Source organism: Zophobas morio, unplaced genomic scaffold (genome assembly GCF_036711695.1).
Source record: "Zophobas morio isolate AGI-343-1 ecotype UQ-CSIRO unplaced genomic scaffold, CSIRO_AGI_Zmor_V1 ptg000021l, whole genome shotgun sequence".
NCBI classification, from domain to species: Eukaryota; Metazoa; Arthropoda; class Insecta; order Coleoptera; family Tenebrionidae; genus Zophobas; species Zophobas morio.
The window spans coordinates 19,614,250-19,633,410 of record NW_026972126.1 but is presented as its reverse complement, the minus strand read 5'-3'; the positions used below and the strand labels follow the sequence as shown (position 1 = coordinate 19,633,410).

Sequence of the window (19,161 nt, the reverse complement as noted above, 5' to 3'; positions counted from 1 at the left end):
AACTTCGGGAGGCCGAAATGTATGGGAAAACGTCTTTGGTTAATTTTTGAACATGATCCAAATTTTCGGAAATTTTCAAGTATTGAAAAAGTCTAGTTTTAAAAAAATTGCCTGAAAATCTTCAAAAAATTTTGGGATATAGATTTCGACGTGCTGATTCCAAAAATATAGCATTCTTATGGTGTCGGGGCCAGATTTTAGAAATATTCGGTTTGAGATGTAATTTAAAAAAAAAAAAACAAAAAACTGTAATTTTTCAATGGGAAATTTTTTTAAAAATTGCTTCAATTTTTTAAGGATATCGAAAATGAAATGTGACAAATTTGAGATTTTAAAAATTTAATTTTGAACCCGAAAATCTGGAAATCCAGTTGAAATATCAACTTTGGGTTACTTTTTTTGACGAATGCATGATTTTTTTTCATAATTTTTGACCATGAGGTTGTTCCGGGTTTTGTAATTTTGACTTCTAGAAGCTGGTTATAGTTAATTTCTTCAAAAATTCCTACAATTTTTCGAAAATAACCAAACTCAAATGAAATGAAACATGAGGTATTTGAAAATGTAAATTTGTACCCAAACACCTCGAAAAAACAATTGAAATAACGACTTTAGAGTTTTTTTTTTGATGGATGTCATTCACGATTCAATTTAAAAAAAATCCAAAAAACTCTGATATTTCAAGGGGAGATTGTGGAAAATTTATCAAAGAAATTAGACCTAAAGTAATTTCGGGAGGCCGAAATGTATGGGAAAACGTCTTTGGTTAATTTTTGAACATGATCCAAATAAGGGTGTGGGGACAAAAAATCTGCACAAATTTCAAACTAGAACAACTGTATTATAAAAGCAGGTATTAATAACGTGATCAACAACATTTATAAAAACAACTTTAAAGAACACAATCTGTACCATATCTACTTGGTTTAAGAATTTTTGTTTTAACACGGCGCATTAAATTTGTAAAAGCCGTTATTTTTGTTTGCCGTATTTTCAGCAGTATACGCTTCTTTAATTCTGCATGTGTCGAGGCTTCCCATCCATTTTCGTACACATTCCTCTTTAGGTTTCTCCAAAAACGTTCAATTGGGCGTAGTTGAGGTACGTTGGGAACATTTTTGTCCTTAGGGATAAAAGGAATGTTTAACTCATTATATGCAGCAATAACGTTAGCTGCGTAATGAGCTGTTGCCATGTCTGGCCAAAATACAAAATTGCCATCCGAATGCTTTTCTCTTATAAAGCGGACAAGTCGAGACCTAATGCACTGTTTTTCATAAATATCTGCATTAACAGAATTTCCAGATGGGCAAATAAACGCAGTAGAATGTCCACGTGAAGAAATGGCCAACCAGACCAACAACTTGGACTGAAATTTTTTATGACGTTTGAATTTCACTTTATCATCTACTTCTTCTCCTTCCTTGCAATAGAAATGTTTATTGTTAGCAGTATCGCTACCATCAAAAGTGAAGTAGGATTCGTCATCGATGATTATTTCAGTTCCATTTGAGGGGGAAAAAGCGGATTCAGAAAGATGCCTTAATTTTCGTTTCTGTTCCAACTTTTGTTTTTCTGAATATTTGGGGGCGGATTTTCGTGTTGCAAGTTTGACATTATTCTCCTTTAATATGTTGCTAACATACTTTTTGTCAATTTTAAATTTCCGTCCAATCTTTCTTAGTGAAACACCAAGTTTACCGTGACTTTGATTGACTAAGGCTTCTCTCTTCTTCTGGGACATTATTCTTGCTGGTCTTCCGCTTCCTACTTGTCTTTCTACCGAATTCCCATTCTCTACTCTTCTGCAAATACTATAAGTTGTCTTTTTTGATATCCCCATTTGGAAGAAGTGATTAAGGGTGAATTACTTTTTTAAATGCATATGCCTTCTATAAAATTCGGCAATCACAGATCGGCGATCATTTTCATTTAAGTGTTCCATTATTACAAAAAATATTGAAACTTTCAAGAGGAACTAGGCATAACAATTTTTAACAACTGTAAAAAAATGTTATAACGTCAACCGTCATTTTTCTCAAAGCTAACTCGATTTTCGGTGAATTAAAATTTGTGCAGATTTTTTGTCCCCACACCCTTATTCCGAAATTTTCAACTATTGAAAAAGTTTGGTTTTAAAAAAATTGCCTGAAAATCTTCAAAAAATTTTGGGATTAGATTGCGACCTGCTGATTCCAAAAATATAGCATTCTTGTGGCCTCGGGGCCAGATTTTAGAAATATTCGGTTTGACATGTAATTTAATAAAAATCCAAAAAACTGTAATTTTTCAAGAGGAAATTATTTTACAAATTGCTTCAATTTTTTAAGGATATCGAAAATGAAATGTGACAAATTTGAAAGATTTTAAAAATTTAATTTTGAACCCGAAAATCTGGAAATCCAGTTGAAACATCAACTTTGGATTATTTTTCCTGACGTAAGGTATGTATGATTTTTTTTCATAATTTTTGAACATGAGGCTGTTCCGGGTTTTGTAATTTTGACTTCTAGAAGCTGTTTATAGTTAATTTCTTCAAAAATTTCTACAATTTTTCGAAAATAACCAAACTAAAATGAAATCAAATATGAGGTATTTGAAAATGTAAATTTGTACCCAAATACCTCGAAAAAACAATTGAAATAACGACTTTTGAGTTTTTTTTTTGATGGATGTCATTCACGTTTCAATTTAAAAAAAATTCAAAAAACACATATTTCAATGGGAGATTGTGGAAAATTTATCAAAGAAATGAGACCTAAAATAACTTCGAGAGGCCGAAATGTATGGGAAAACGTCTTTGGTTAATTTTTGAACATGATCCAAAAATTCCGAAATTTTCGAGTATTGAAAAAGTCTGATTTTAAAAAAATTGGCTGAAAATCTTCAAAAAATTTTGGGATATAGATTTCGACGTGCTGAGTCCGAAAATGTAGCATTCTTATGGTCTCGGGGCCAGATTTTAGAAATATTCGGTTTGAGATGTAATTTAAAAAAAAAACAAAAAACTGTAATTTTTCAATGGGAAATTCTTTCAAGAACTGCTTGAATTTTTTAAGAATATCGAAAATGAAATGTGACAAATTTGAAAGATTTTAAAAATTTAATTTTGAACCCGAAAATCTGGAAATCCAGTTAAAATATCAACTTTGGATTATTTTTTCTGACGAATGTATGATTTTTTTCATGATTTTTGACCATGAGGTTGTGCCGGGTTTTGTAATTTTGACTTCTAGAAGCTGTTTATGGTTAATTTCTTCAAAAATTCCTACAATTTTTCGAAAACAACCAAACTAAAATTAAATGAAATATGAGGTATTTGAAAATGTAAATTTGTACCCAAATACCTCGAAAAAACAATTGAAATAAGGACTTTAGAGTTTTTTTATGGATGTCATTCACGTTTCAATTTAAAAAAAGAAATCCAAAAAACTGTCATATTTCAATGGGAGATTGTGGAAAACTTATCAAAGAAATGAGACGTAAAGTAACCTCGGGAGGCCGAAATGTATTGGAAAACGTCTATGGTTAATTTTTGAACATGATCCAAATATTCCGAAATTTTCAAGTATTGAAAAAGTCTGGTTTTAAAAAAATTGCCTGAAAATCTTCAAAAAATTTTGGGATATAGATTTCGACGTGCTGATTCCAAAAATATAGCATTCTTAAGGTCACAGGGCCAGATTTTAGAAATATTCGGTTTGAGATCTTAATTAAAAAAAAAAACTGTAATTTTTCAATGGGAAATTCTTTCAAAAACTGCTTCAATTTTTTAAGGATATCGAACATGAAATGTGACAAATTTGATAGATTTTAAAAATTTAATTTTGAACCCGAAAATCTGGAAATCCAGTTGAAATATCAACTTTGGATTATTTTTTCTGATGAATGTATGATTTTTTTTCATAATTTTTAAACATGAGGTCTTTCTGGGTTTTGTAATTTTGACTTCTAGAAGCTGTTTATAGTAAATTTCTTCGAAAATTTCTACAATTTTTGGAAAAAAAAATCCAAAAAACTGTTATTTTTCGATGGGAAATTCTGAAAAAATCGTAGAAATTATAGAAGAAATGAGTAGACAAATTAAAGTCTAACACACTTTGACTTGTTTTAAAAATGTAAGTTTGAACCCAAATATTTCAAAAATCCGTAGAAATATCGACTTTGGATTACTATTTTTGATGGATGTATCATTCAAGCGTAGACATAATTTTTTCATAATTTTTTATCATCTGAATTTTCCTAATTTTGTTGATTTCGTTCTCCAGAAGTTGTTTACGCTCTAATTTTTCCAAAAATTAGTACAATTTTTTCAGAAAATCGAAATGAAATGTGACAAATTTGAGAGATATTAAATATTTAATTTTGAAACCGAATATCTCAAAAACCACTTGAAATATTGACTTATTTTCTCTGACAAATGTATGAATATTTTTTTTTACAATTTTTGACCGACAAGATTTTCCGGGTTTTATTAATTTGGATCTCTAGAAGTAATTTAGTTTTTTTGATCATTTTGATTTTTCAAGATACGATTTGTTGGACAAAAAGTCATATTTAACAAAAATCAAGGCTCTGCCATTTTAAAAATGGAAATTTACATTTTTATTTTTTTTTATTCAGAGTGATTAAATTTGTGACATTAATTTTCTCCTGTTTTTCGAAGTAAAAATATATAGATGTTACACTTAAAAAAATTATTTAATAATTACATTTTGCCTTTTTGTTTTAATATGTGTAGACTTCTTTTCACAACATTAAACTCAAAACATGTTTAAAATGGAAAATTTGTATCTGGAAATATCGATTTTGCAATTAGGTTCCGCCCCATAATTGCAAAAATGTATCATTTTAAACATGTTTTAAGTTTCTTGTTGTGAAAAGATGACTACACATATTAAGAAAATAAGACAAAAGTTAGCTCCGCCCACCCGCCCTATCTCAATTGTGATGATTTTTTTATTCGTCGTGAGACAAAGGGGGGGAGCTTAACTGCAAAATCCTGGTTTCTGTACGAGAAATTAAAAACATGTTTTTCAGTACTATGCATACAGCAAAACCCCTCTATAACGAGAGCTCAAGGAACTTTTGAAGTTATTCGATATAAGTGATTTTCGTATCAAACAACACAGGAAAAAATACATTTTAAATAGAGTGTTATCAGGAATGAGATTAAGAAATACCACTTTAATAGTCCAAAAGAAAAGAAATGAATTAGCCGTGTTAACAATAAATATACAATAAGTGATTTTTGAATTGCAAAATATCGACACTTAAACCGAAATGTCAACAAGGTATTTGGATGTTAATTTATCATTTAATTAAGAAATCAATCGTACACTAAAAATAAAACCTGACAAAATCTTTCAAGAACAACCTACTTTACAAAGAAATAAAATCGGACTTTAGTAGACTTTAATGTTGCGAAATATGCTGTGATAACTTTTATAAGCGCTTAATTTTTTTATACTTTTAGTGGTTTTAAATGTCAGACATTAAAACACTTAGTCAAGCAATCTTAGACACTATTTTACCTAGAAAATGTTTTAAAACATTAACTTCTTATAAGATTTAAAGTTAGAGATTATTTGTCAAATAGATTCACAAAGTCATAAAATCCTATACAGGTATGGCTAATTCCGGCAGGGGGATAAACACGTGAAAAATGATACTTAAGTCAGCTTTGACACTAATAAACTGGCGGTGAAGTTGTTTATCTTAAAATATATTTATTTAATTTGTAGCACGTTGATTTATATTTATCCTTAACTGTTTTCTGGCATCACACAATTTATCCATTGTTGATAGCCATAGGCAGTTTTCCAACTTTGATAATATTTATTCGTGTCGGTATTTAGTCGCTGACTAAAGTAACAAAATTTTCCAAGCGTTAGCAACATTCTTTTTTTACAAATTCGTCAAAATTTACCACGCCACATTTGAGCTAAGACCACTGGCGTTTCCACAATTTCATTCACTTTTTTCTTAACGCGAACTATTTTTACGCCTGCTTTTATTTGCGTGTTTACTCAAATTTAACCCGCCATATAAACGCCTCATAAACTCCTTTTAAACAGATTTGCTCCGAACGTCGCGATCCCACTTCGATTTAAATTTATTATCTAGCAACTGCAATGACACGGCGACCTCCACGTGACAAAATGACGAGTATTTTTTTATATTTAATTTTTTATTCTCCACCAAGGTAGAATGCCCCACCATCGCCATAAATATCCACGTGTCACACTTTCCGCAATTCATCATTCCACACATTGTATTCAAATTTATACGACATAATGGAGATGTGTACCTGCATAAATTACGCTACAAATCCATTGACTAATGGCAGGCCCACACTAGGTTCCAAAATTAAAACGCCAGCACGCGGCGAAAACGAAGCCAATTTCCCTATTTATTCGTTGTTTAATTTACTTTAATTATTTTTAATGCGGAGTTCACGCTTTGAAGTCTTCTGAGAATAAACGTTTTAACTAATAATTAGGTTTGGATTCCGTGTTACAATTGTGAAACTCAATTACTATTGGACGAAGAAATTCTAAGAGTCAAGCACGCACTGTGTGTTCCGTTGCTATATGAAGTGCGGAATTAGACGAAATTGTTTGATATCACAATTTTACGTTTTTTCTTTTTCTTAGATTTTACAATTTTTTTTAAATACAATTTTTCGTTTTTTCATTTTCATTCATTTTTCAATTTTTCCATTTTAATTTTTTGTTTTCTCGACTTCCAAATCTTTTATTTTTTCGATTTTCAATTTTTCGTTTCCTCAATTTCTCAAGTTCTTCATTTGTATTTTTCATTTTCCGAATTTTTTAAATTTCGTTTTCACGAATTTGTTACAATTTTTCGTTTTTTCAGTTCCTTTATTTTTCGAATTTGAAAATTTTAATTTCCAGGTATCCCATTTTCCAATTTCTTTAATTTTCAATATTTCGATTTTAATTAAATCTTCCCATTTTTTAATTTTTCGTTTCTTCAATTTTTCAAGTTCTCGATTTTTATTTATCATTTTCTCGATTTTACAACACAAATTTTTCATTTTTTCATTTTCTTTATTTTTTTCAGTGTCCGTTTCGATTTTAAAATTTTTCGTTTCCTAAATTTTTCAAGTCGATTTTTATTTTTCACTTTCCCGAATTTTTAATTTTTGTTTTCTCATTTCCTTTTTTTTCTGTTTCTTTCGATTTTATAATTTTTCGTTTATGCAGTTCTTTAAATTTTCAATCTTTGAATTTTCGGTTCTTCGATTTTCCAATTTTTAAATTTTTGAATTTTACAATTTTTCGATTTCCAGTTATCCAATTTTCCGATTTCTTCAATTTTTCAGTATTTAGATCTTACAATTTTGCACTTTTTCGAGTTTTAATTTTCTGAATTTTCGATTATTCAATTTTTCGTTTCCTCAATTTTTCAAGTTCTTCATTTGTATTTTTCATTTTCCGATTTTTTAATTTTCGTTTTCACGATTTTTAGTTACGATTTTTCGTTTTTTCAGTTCCTTTATTTTTCGAATTTGAAAATTTTGATTTCCAGGTATCCGATTTTCCAATTTCTTTAATTTTCAATACATATTTCGATTTTAATTTAGTCTTCCCATTTTTTAATTTTTCGTTTTTTCAATTTTTCAAGTCCTTGACTTTTATTTATCATTTTCTCGATTTTACTTCACAAATTTTTCATTTTTTCATTTTCTTAATTTTTTTCAGTGTCCGTTTCGATTTTAAAATTGTTAGTTTCCTAAATTTTTAAAGTCGATTTTTATTTTTCACTTTCCCGATTTTTTAATTTTTGTTTTCTCATTTCCTTTTTTTTCTGTTTCTTTCGATTTTATAATTTTTCGTTTATGCAATTCTTTAAATTTTCAATCTTTGAATTTTCAGTTCCTCGATTTTCCAATTTTTAAATTTTTGAATTTTACAATTTTTCGATTTCCAGTTATCCAATTTTCCGATTTCTTCAGTTTTCAGTATTTAGATCTTACAATTTTGTACTTTTTCGATTTTTAATTTTCTGAATTTTCGATTATTCAATTTTTCGATTCCAGAATTTTTCAAGTTCTTCATTTGTATTTTTCATTTTCCGAATTTTTTAATTTTCGTTTTCACAATCTTATGTTACAATTTTTCGTTTTTTCAGTTCCTTTATTTTTCGAATTTGAAAATTTTGATTTCCAGGTGTCCGATTTTCCAATTTGTTTAATTTTCAATATTTCGATTTTAATTAAGTTTTAATTTTTCGTTTCTTCAATTTTTCAAGTTCTTGATTTTTATTTATCATTTTCTCGATTTTATATCACAAATTTTTCATTTTTTCATTTTCTTTATTTTTTAGTGTCCGTTTCGATTTTAAAATTTTTCGGTCCCTAAATTTTTCAAGTCGATTTTTATTTTTTACTTTCCCGATTTTTTAATTTTTGTTTTCTCATTTCCTTTTTTTTCTGTTTCTTTTGATTTTATAATTTCTCGTTTATGCAATTCTTTAAATTTTCAATCTTTGAATTTTCAGCTCCTCGATTTTCCGATTTTTAAATTTTTGAATTTTACAATTTTTCGATTTCCAGTTATCCAATTTTCCGGTTTCTTCAGTTTTCAGTATTTTGCACTTTTTCGATTTTTAATTTTCTGAATTTAATCTTTTGATTCTAAAATTTTTCAATTCTTGATTTCGAATTTTTGGAATTTTCAAACTTTTCATTTTATATTTTTTGCTTTTCATTTTTGATTTTTCAATTTTACAATTTTGCAATTTTTCCATTTTTTGATTCAAACAGTTAAAACAGGGGAAATTGAAAAACCAAAAATTCAAAATCGAAAAACTAAAAAACGGAAAAAATTTAAAAATCGAAAAACTGCAAAAACCAAAAATTGCAAAATCGAAAAATTGAAAATCGAAGAACTGAAGAAACAAAAAAATTAAATACTGAAAAACTAAAAAACGAGAAATTCAAAATTCGAAAAATTGAAAAACTAAAAAATCTAAAATTGAAACCGGAAAAATTGAAAAATCAAAAAAAAATTGTAGTCAAAAACCATTGAAAATGAAAAAATTAAGAAAATAAAAAACTATTGCGTATCTTAAAATTGAAGAAACGAAAAATTAAAAAATTTAAATCAAAAATTTAAAAAATTGTAAAATCAGCACATTAAAATACCGAAAAAAAGAAAAAATTAAGGAAATAAAAAACCCAAACGAAAAATTGCAAATCGATAAATCAAAGTATTCGAAAGTTGGAAAATTGAAAAAACAAAAAAAATAAAGATTGAAAAATTGCAAAATCCAGATAAAAATTGTAAAATTGAAAAAAAAATTTCAAATTTTAAATTGAAAAATCGAAAAATTGGAAAATCCAAAAAATTAAAAATTTCACATTGAAAAAAAAAGGTAAAATTGGCACACATTGAAATAATCGAAAAAAGGCAAATATTAATAAGGAAATAAAAACCGAAACGAAAAATTGCCAATCGATAAATTGAAGAAATGAAAAATTAAAATGTGAAATAAATGAAAAAGTTTTAAAATCCAATACTTGAAAAACGGGAAAATTCTGAAATCCGAAAATTAGAAAAGTGAAATATTTTAAAAGTTATTATTATTAGGTACATATTTAAAATAAAAAGTAGAAAGATTGCAAATAAAAAATTGAAGAAACAAGAGTTAAAAAATTTAAAAGTTGAAAAATCGAAAATTTGGAAAAAATGAGGAAAATAATAAACAGAAACAAAAAATTGCAAATCAAAAAATTGAAACATCGATAACTTGGAAAATTGAAAAAACGAAAAACCGAAGGATCGAAAAATTGCTAAAATCGGAAAATTGAAGAAACGAAAAATTGGAAAAATTGTAAATGAAGAAACAAAAAATTATAAAACCGGAATATTTGAAAATCGAAAAACTGTAACAAAAAAACGGAACGAAAATTTGTAAATCGAAGAAATGAACGATTAAAGATTAGAAAAACTGAAAAACTAAAAACTGAAACCTCGAGAAAAAAGTTAAAAAATCTAAAAGTTGAAAAATAGAAAAGTTTAAAAAAACCGAAACGAAAAATTGAACATCGAAAAATTGAAACATTGGAAAGTTGGAGAATTGAAAAAACAAAAAAAAATGAAAAATTAAAAACTCTAAAATTGAAAAATTGCAAAATTGAAAACAGAAAAGTTGAAAAATCCAAAAAATGAAAAATTTCACAGAAAAAAAAAAGTAAAATCAACAATTAAGAAAATAAACCGAAAGTTTTTTTAGATCACAATTTTTGGTTTTTCCATTTTTTTTTATTTTTCAATTTTTCTATTTTTCAATGCTTCGGCTTCATAATGTTTCGTTTTTTCAACGTTATTTTTTTCAGTTGTTTAGTTTCTCGAGATCAAATTTTTCATTTCTTTAATTTTTCGGTTTTGCAATTTTTCTGTTACAATTTTTCAGTTTTCGATTTTCCAGTTTTTCAATTTTTCATTTTTCGTTTATTCAATTTTTCGACTTTGACAGTTTGGATTTCCAGTTATCCGATTTCTTTAATTTTCAATAATTTGATTTTACAATTTTTAATCTTTCGATTTTGAATTTTTCAATTCTACAATTTTTCAAATTCTTGATTTTTATTTTTAATTTTCCCCATTTTTAAATTTTCGTTTTATCGATTTTGTATCAGAACTTTTTTCAATTACTCCATATCATAATTTCCCGTTTTTTCAACTAAAATTTTTCAATTCTTGAATTTCTCGACTTCAAATTTTTCAATTTTTCATTTCGTCAATTTTTAGATATGCAATTTTGCGATATATGATTTTTAATTTTTCAGTTTTTTAATATTTCGCTCTCTCGATTTTTGTGGTTCTTGATTTTATTTTTCATTTTCCCGATTTTTTAATTTTCGTTTTCTGGATTTTATAACACAATTTTTCGTTGTTTCATTTCTATTATTTTTTCGACGTTTTTCGTTGTTAAAATTTTTAGTTTATTACAATACATATTTTGTTTTTTCGTTTTGCTCTTTTTCGATTTTTTTTAATTTTCTCAATTTTTAATCTTTCAATTTTTTTATTTTTTCAAGTTCTTGATTTCAAATTTTTAGATTTTTCAAAGTTTTTGTTAATTCGAAAAGTTGAAAAATCGAGGAATTCAAAAACTGAAAATTTAAAATTCGAAAAAAATGAGGAAAATAAAAAACCGAAACGAAAAATTGCAAATAAAAAAACTGAAACACCGGAAAGTTGGAAAATTGAAGAATAAAAAAAAATTAAAAAACGAAAAAATTATAAAGTCTTACACTTGGAACAGTAAAATATTTTAAAAATTATATTACATATTTAAACTGAAAACAAGAAAAATTGCAAATCAAAAATTATACATAGAAACAAAACATTGAAAAATCATGAAACTGAAAATTCTAAAAATGAAAAAACGAAAAGTTAAAAAATGTAAAGTTGTAAGATCGAAAATTATAAAAAAAATCAAGATAAACAAACGAAACGAAAAATTACAAATTGAAAAATTGAAACATCCGAAATTTGGAAGATTGATGAAACAAAAAAAATGAAAGATTCAAACATTGCAAAAATCGGAAAATTAAAGAAAAGAAAAATTGAAAAATTTGTAATTGAACAAAACAAAAATATATAAAATCGGAACATTTGAAAATCAAAAAATTGTAAAAATAAAGAAAAAATCCGAAACGAAAATTTGGAAATCGAAGAAATAATTCGAAAAAGTGAAAAATTAAAAACTGAAAGCTCGAGAAATTTTAATTCAAAAATTGCAAAATTTAAGAATGAAAGAAACAAAAAAACGAAAATTTGAAAAATTGCGAAAACGGGAAAATTGAAGAAACAAAAAATTATAAAATCAAGACATTAAAAAATCGAATAAGTGAAAAAATAAAGAAAATAAAAAACCCCAATGAAAGATTGCAAATCGAAAAACCGGAAACTCGAGAATCCCAAATCGAAAAATTGCAAAATCTAGAAAATTGAAAAATTCAAATCACAAACAATGTTTGTAATTATAAAAATGTAGAAATAACTTTCGACCAACTTTTGTTATTTAATTCCCTTTTAACTAATTTTGATTCGGATTTCAAGCTTTGAAATCTTCTGGAACACAATATTTTTACAACTAGTAAGTACATACAACGTTATATTTGTGAAATTAGAAAAGTTTTTTTTTTATTTAAATAAAAGTTAGTCTTTGAGCTATGAGATTGTTAATTATAATAACTAAGACGCTTTGAACTTTAAAATTCAAATTTGAAACTAAATTACCACTGGACAAGAATATTCTAAGAGTGAAGCACGCACTGTGTATTCCGTTGCTATATAAAATGTACAATCATAGAAAAAAACTTGTCGCGATCGCATTAATTAAACAGTTGGAGTGTCCCGCATTCAATTTAAATTTTTCCTTTATCCCCAGCCCGGTCCTGCGCCCGTGGCACCGCTCCAAATGAACCCATTGTCGTTTTCCAAATATTTAGCGAAACCCCGCACGACAAAATGGAGCAATTTACCTTGGAAAATCTCCAAAGCCCGACAATTAGGTCAACTCACCTGCTGAAAACGTGCCCGTTGGGGGCGTCCTTGGTGCCGTTGCCGATCGACAGGCGAATCCTGCTGAAGGACCCCAGCAGGCTTCCCTCGGACTTCCTCCTCGTTTCGTGATTGGGCACCGGGAGCTGCGCCGGGACGATGGTCGGGACTCTCGAGTTCTCCAAAAGCTTCTCCAGTTGTTCGGCCTTGTTCTCATCGTCGATTTTGACTTCGTCGAGCATCACTTGGGTGTTGTTCGTCATTGCTTGAGGGCCATTTTGGTGGGTTTAGTAAGTTGAAATACTGGCTGAACTAGGACTATGCTAATATCACACTTGGTTTGGTTTCAGGAACATTTTCGCGTTTGTACCTGGAAGAAAAAGGCGCTTGAGTAGGAGATAGGAATGCCGTTTGAACTTGACGCAGAGGTTAATTTTGATTTTATGCACGCTGCAGGGCGGGAATGGCATGGTTGGGAAGCGGAACGTGGCGAGGTGGAAAAGGGCTTTTTTATGGTGGAGGACGTGTTGGTGGGTTGTTATGTAACGTTCTTGAGAGGTTAATGGCTTTTTTTAGAGTTTGGATTCAGACGAGATTATAATTGTAATCAATCATTGATTGTAAAAAGATCGAGTTAATGAGGCGGCGAGACGTAATTTAACCTAAAGATTTATTGCAAAAGATAAAAAATAAATGCTTATAAAAAAATGGTGAAGGTTATTCAACAGAACTTTCCTCGCTGCTGGAGTGTAGCCCAACAAATCAAGTTATAAAAATTGTTAACGATTTTTGGTTTTTCAACTTTGCGGTTTACGATTTTTTAATTTTTCATTCTTTATGTTTCTTCAGTTTTTCGAATTTTCTCGAGTTTTCAATTTTTAATTTTTCATTTCTTCAAATTTTCGTTTCAAATTTTTCGGTTTTTTATTTTCTTTATTTTTACAATTTTTCGATTTTTCAATTTTTCAGGTTTCTATTTTTTGGGTATCAATTTTTCGATTTTTCAGTCTTTCGTTTCGGTTTCTTATTTTCTTTAATTTCTCAACTTTCCGGTTTTTCAATGTGTTGACTTTATAATTTTTCTATCAATTTTCTTGTTTCAATTTTTGGACTTTTCAATTTTTCGGTTTTTAAATTTTTGATTTTTCAATTTAGATTTTTTACATTTTCGTTTTTTCAGTTCTAGATTTCTCAGTTTCTCGATTTTTCGATTTCAGTTTCTTGAGTATTAAATTTTTCGAGTTTTCAATTTTTCGGTTTTTCAATTTGGAATTTTTCGTTTCGGTTTTTTAATTTATTTATTTTTTCAAGTTTTCGGTTTCCAATTTTTCGATTTTAGTTTTTAAATTTTTGATTTGCAATGTTTCGTTTGAGCTTTTTATTTTCTTTATTTTTGCAATTATTCGATTTTTAATATTTCATTTTTGTAATGTTTTCTTATCTCAATTTTAATTTGTTTAGTTTCTCGTTTCATCAATTTTCCGATTTGCCTTTTTTTTTGTTTCTTCGGCTTTTAGATTTTATAATTTTTAGATTCAAAATTTCTGGAGATGTCAATTTTTAATTTTTCATTTCTTTTAATTTTCAATTGAAATTTTTCGTCTCGGTTTTTTATTTTCTTCATTTTTACAATTTTTTGAATTTTCAGTGTTCCGATTTTACAATTTTTTTTTTACTAAATCTCAATTTTTTTCAGTTTTTCGTTTTGTCAATTTTTCAATTTGCAACTTTTAATTTTTTTGTTTCTTCAACTTTATGACATGCAACTCTACGCGTTTTTAAATTTTTCAGATTTTCGATTTTCTATCTTTTGGATGTCAATTTTTCGATTTTGCAATTTTTCATCTGTCAAATTTTTTAATTGTAATTTTTCGGTTTGAGTTTCTCGTGTTTTCAGTTTTCAAGTTTTCAATTTTCCGTTTGAGTATTTTATTTTCAAGTTTTCAAGTTTTCAATTTTTAATTTTTCAATTTTTTGTTTGAGTTTTTTATTTTCGTTATTTTTTCAATTATTCGATTTTTCAATGTTTCGATTTTGTCACTTTTTGTTTTTTCAACTTCCCGATTTGCGATTTTTCAATTTTTTTGTTTCTGCAGTTTTTAGATTTGCAATTTTTCGATTTAAATTTTCTCAAGTCTTCAGTTTTTAATTTTTCATTCCTTCAAATTTTCGATTCGAATTTTTCTTTTCGGTTTTTTATTTTATTTATTTTTAGAATTTTTCGTTTCGTCAATTTTTTTCTTTTGTTTCTTCTATTTTATGATAGCAACTCTTGATATTTTCATTTTTAAATTTGTCAGTTTTTCGATTTTGTATCTTGTGAATGTCAAATTTTCAATTTTTCAATTTTTCGGGATTTCGATTTTTTTTTTCAATGTTGAAATTGTTCAGTTTTTCGATTTGCAGTTTTTCGTTTCGGTTTTTTGTTTTCTTAATTTTTTTCAAACTTTTGGGTTTTTCAATGTTATGATTGTATAATTTTTCTTTTTTCAATATGAAATTTTTCGATTTTTTTCTTTAGTTTTTCAATGATTCTATTTTTCAATGTTTTAATTTTTCAGTTTCTTATTTCAATTTTCAATTTTCCAATTTAGGATTTTTCAATTTTTCATTTTTTTGTTTGTCCAATTTTTCGTTTCGTCAATTTGCAACTTTCCATTTTTTTTTGTTTCTTCTACTTTACGACATGCAACTCTAGGGGTTTACATTTTAAAATTTTTCAGTTTTTCGACTTCTATCTTTTGGATGTCAATTTTTCGATTTTCCAAGTTTTCATCTGCCAAATTTTGTATTTATAATTTTTCGACTTGAGTTTCTCTAGTTTTCAATTTTTCGTTGGAATATTTTATTTTCTTTATTTTTTTCAATTATTCCATTTTCAACGTTTCGATTTTGTAATTTTTTGTTTCCTTAATTTTAATTTGTTCAGTTTCTGGTTTGATCAATTTTCCCATTTGCGATTTTTTGAATTTTTAGCTTTTTTTGTTTCTTCATTTTCTAGGTTTTCCAATTTTTTTATTTAAAATTTCCCGAGGTTTCAATTTTTAATTTTTCATTTCTTCAAACATTTTATTTTCATTACTTATCTCTATTTTTACAATTTTTCGATTTTTCAATGTACCGATTTTTTCAATTTTTCAGTTTTTTTTGTTTCTTCAATTTTATGATATCCAACTCTACGGGTTTTCATTTTCACAATTTTCAGTTTTTCAACTCTATCTTTTGGATGTCAATTTCGATTTTTCAATTTCTCATTTGTTCGATTTATCGATTTGGAATGTTTCGTTTCAAAAATTGATATATTTTCCCAATTTTTGGGTTTTCCAATGTTCTGATTGTAAAATTTGTTTTTCAATTTAGATTTTTTAATTTTACGTTTTTTCAATTTTAGATTTTTCAGTTTCCCGATTTTTCGATTTTTCATTTGCCCAATTTTTGATTTGCAATTTTTCTAGTTTTTATTTTACGATTTTAGAATTTTTCTTATATTCGACTTCATTATTCAATTTTTCGATATTTGAATATTACAGTTTTTTGATTTTACAATTTTTAGACTTTTCACTTTTTAGATATTGCAATTTTTCGTTTTTTCAGTTTTTCAATTTTACAATTTTTTTAAATTTTAGTTATTTGAATTTTAATTTTTCGAGTCACAAAAATATAAAAATCATGAAATTGAAACATCAAAAATCAAAAAAACGAAAAATATAAAACGAAAACTTGAAAAATCTAAAAATTGGAAATCAAGAACTTGAACAATTGAAGAAACAAAAAACTCAAAATAGGAAAATTAAAAATAGAAAAAGCGGATAATTAGAAATTCAAAATTTTCAAAATTCAAAAATTTAAAAATTGGAAAACCGAATTGAGAAATCAAAAATGAAAAATGTGTAGAATTGAATAAACGAAAAATTATAAAATTGAAAGCAGCATTGATTAAATAAAAAAAAAGAAAAAACAAAAAATTGCGATATAAAATCCAGAAAATGAAAACCAAAAAATCGGGAAGAACTGGAAAAACTGAGGAATCGAAAAACTGAAAAATCTAAAAATGAAAAATTGTAATACCGAAAAATTGCAAATTGCAAAATTGAAGAAACAAAAATCCAAAAATTTGGAAATTGAGGATTTAAAAAATTGAAAAAATTAAAGTAGGAAAAAACAAAAATTATCAAACCGAAACATTAAAATGGAAAAATTGAAAAATGAAAGAAAATGAAAAAACGAAAAATTGTGATATCAAAAAATTGTAAAATGGGCAAAAAGGAAAACGAAAAAATGTGATATCAAAAAAAAATTGGTCGATGGTATCCATATTTTTTAACCTCTCTTCTTTTTAATCAGTTTTGTCGCCTGTTTTTGTTGATTTTTCTTGTCACCCTTTTTTGTTGCATTTTTTGCCACCTTTTGTATCTTTTTTTGTCCCGTGTTTTCTCCTTTTTGTTTCGTTTCTGTAGCCCTTTTTGTCGCTTGTTTTCATACAAATTTGTTACTTTTTATTGCCTTTCTTGTTGCTTGGTTGCATTTTTTTTGACCTTTTTTTTGTTGCTGTTTCCGAAAAATTGAGATTTGATTTAGTGAATTGATGAATGAATGAATCAATAAAAAATTGTGATATAAAATCGTGAAAATAAAAATAAAATGTTCAGGAAAACGGAATGAGTTTTTCTTGATTTATTTAACTAATAAAATAAATTGCCTCATTAGTTAATTTTTTGAGTCACACTGTATGTTATAACATTGGTGGTGGGGTGGGGGTGATTAGCCAAATTTTGGTTAGCGTTTTACCATCTACACTCCATTCCATTCCTTACATACATACAACATTTTACACAATCGGTCCAGTAGTTTAGGAGGTTATATGTCAGACAGAAGGGAATAGGGATCCACTTTTTTCTTACTCTATAAGTCATGAAAAGTCGAGAAAACATAAAGCGACAAGTCGTCCGATGGACTCGATTACTAACTTCCTCAGGAAGTTACAAGAATCTGTATAATTTTTAATCCTGCATTAAATCAAATTAAGTCAAGAATTTCTAAGAATATTACTATAAACTATGACATTTTTGTTTGAGATTATTAAGAAAGCTTGTAGCTGAATAAAAAAAATCATACAATGTTTCCGGTTTCACACCTTTCATCTTTGAATGCGGTTAGCCTTCTTCTAAATTATTTATTCAAAACGTTGTAATTTTATTATGTAACCAAAATTTTCAACCAAATAAACGTTTAAACAATGCTCGCCATCATGTTGTTATCTAAATCGAGTACTATTAACCATTTTAACAATTCTAATAATAATTAATCGCAGACTTTTAAAATAATCCGAGTGTTCTCATCATAAGATAATATTGAATTCTACCTAATCCTGTCTAGCAAGCTATCTACATAGAAACAGTGTCAAATAAAGAAACGTTTATCATTTAAATGTGCTACTTAAATCGAATAAAAATATTTACAAATACCTCTCACTATTGTGAATAGATGAGCACTTCATTCATGAAACATAACAAACAGAATTTACTTATACATTCCAGACGCGTCCCTGCGAATCTCTAGCGTTTCCTAAAGTGTTAAAATATTCATCAGATAGTTAACTTCAGAATAAATTCTTGCCGAGGAAGATATAATCGAGTTTTTGTAATTCAATTACTTGTTCAAATGCGATAACTTGGTGGCTATTTTTATTACTGCGACTTCGCTATTGAGTAAAAATTTTCCGGTACTCTGTACCTGCTTCACTCCCTCATAATAATAACATCAAAATTGACCTAAAACGTTAAGATCGGAGTCTATTGGCTGCATAACCTAGCTGACCAGCATCTGCGTTAAACATACTATTCCAGAATATGTCTGTTAACAAAATTTATATTTTTTAAAATCAAAGTTTATACTTTTTTGAGAAGCTGTTGAACTATACTTCAGGGGCAAGGAAAGTTCTATCTAAATAACCGTTGACCAATTTTTTTTCAGGTCGACTCATAAAGAGGTTAATTATGGAACAAGACAAAAGTCTCCCACTGCTGTACCTTCAAGCTATTGGAAAAACTGTCCGTTGAATTGAAGAATGTTTAACACAGACATCTGTTACCTAATATTAATATGTTCTTTGACAATTTCTCGTTTTCAGAACTTTCAACTAGTCTTGAATTTTTAGAGTTGCCGATTCAATTTCCTAATGGATTTTTTTTCTTACACTGTGACTGGTATTATGTCTATTTTTTTTAACTTATAGTGGTTAAATAAAATTTAGCAAACTGAAATTTTATACTTTTTTGGAGAAGACATTAGGCTGTACTTCAAGAGCGATTTTCGATTTTTCAATTTTTTTGATATCACAATTTTTGGTTTTTTCATTTTCCTTTTTCAACTTTAAATTTTAGAATTTTTGAATTTCTCAACTTCCAAATTTTTCAGTTTTTCGTTTCTTCAGTTTTTCGATTTGTAATTTTTGATTTTTGTAATCTTTCGATATTACAATTTCTTATTTTTTAGTTTCTCAATTTTTTTTTCGATTTTGTAATTTTTCGGTCCCTCAATTTTTCAAATCCCTGATTTTTATTTTTCATTTTCTTCATTTTTTAATTTCTATTTTCTCGATTTTATATCACAATTTTTC

At 27.2% G+C, this 19,161-nt stretch overlaps 1 protein-coding gene across 7 annotated transcripts in view; it reads right to left on the bottom strand.

Moving 5' to 3' along the window:
• The window catches only part of LOC135132664 (G protein-activated inward rectifier potassium channel 3-like), an 85,112-nt gene that overhangs the window by 29,075 nt on the left and 36,876 nt on the right, over nucleotides 1–19,161 (bottom strand). For all 7 annotated transcript variants that reach the window (XM_064060822.1, XM_064060820.1, XM_064060819.1 and 4 more), the window contains exon 2: nucleotides 12,564–12,912. In XM_064060822.1, the coding sequence (XP_063916892.1) occupies nucleotides 12,564–12,805 (242 nt within the window). In that variant the 5' untranslated portion in view covers nucleotides 12,806–12,912. The remainder of the gene's footprint in view (nucleotides 1–12,563; nucleotides 12,913–19,161) is intronic.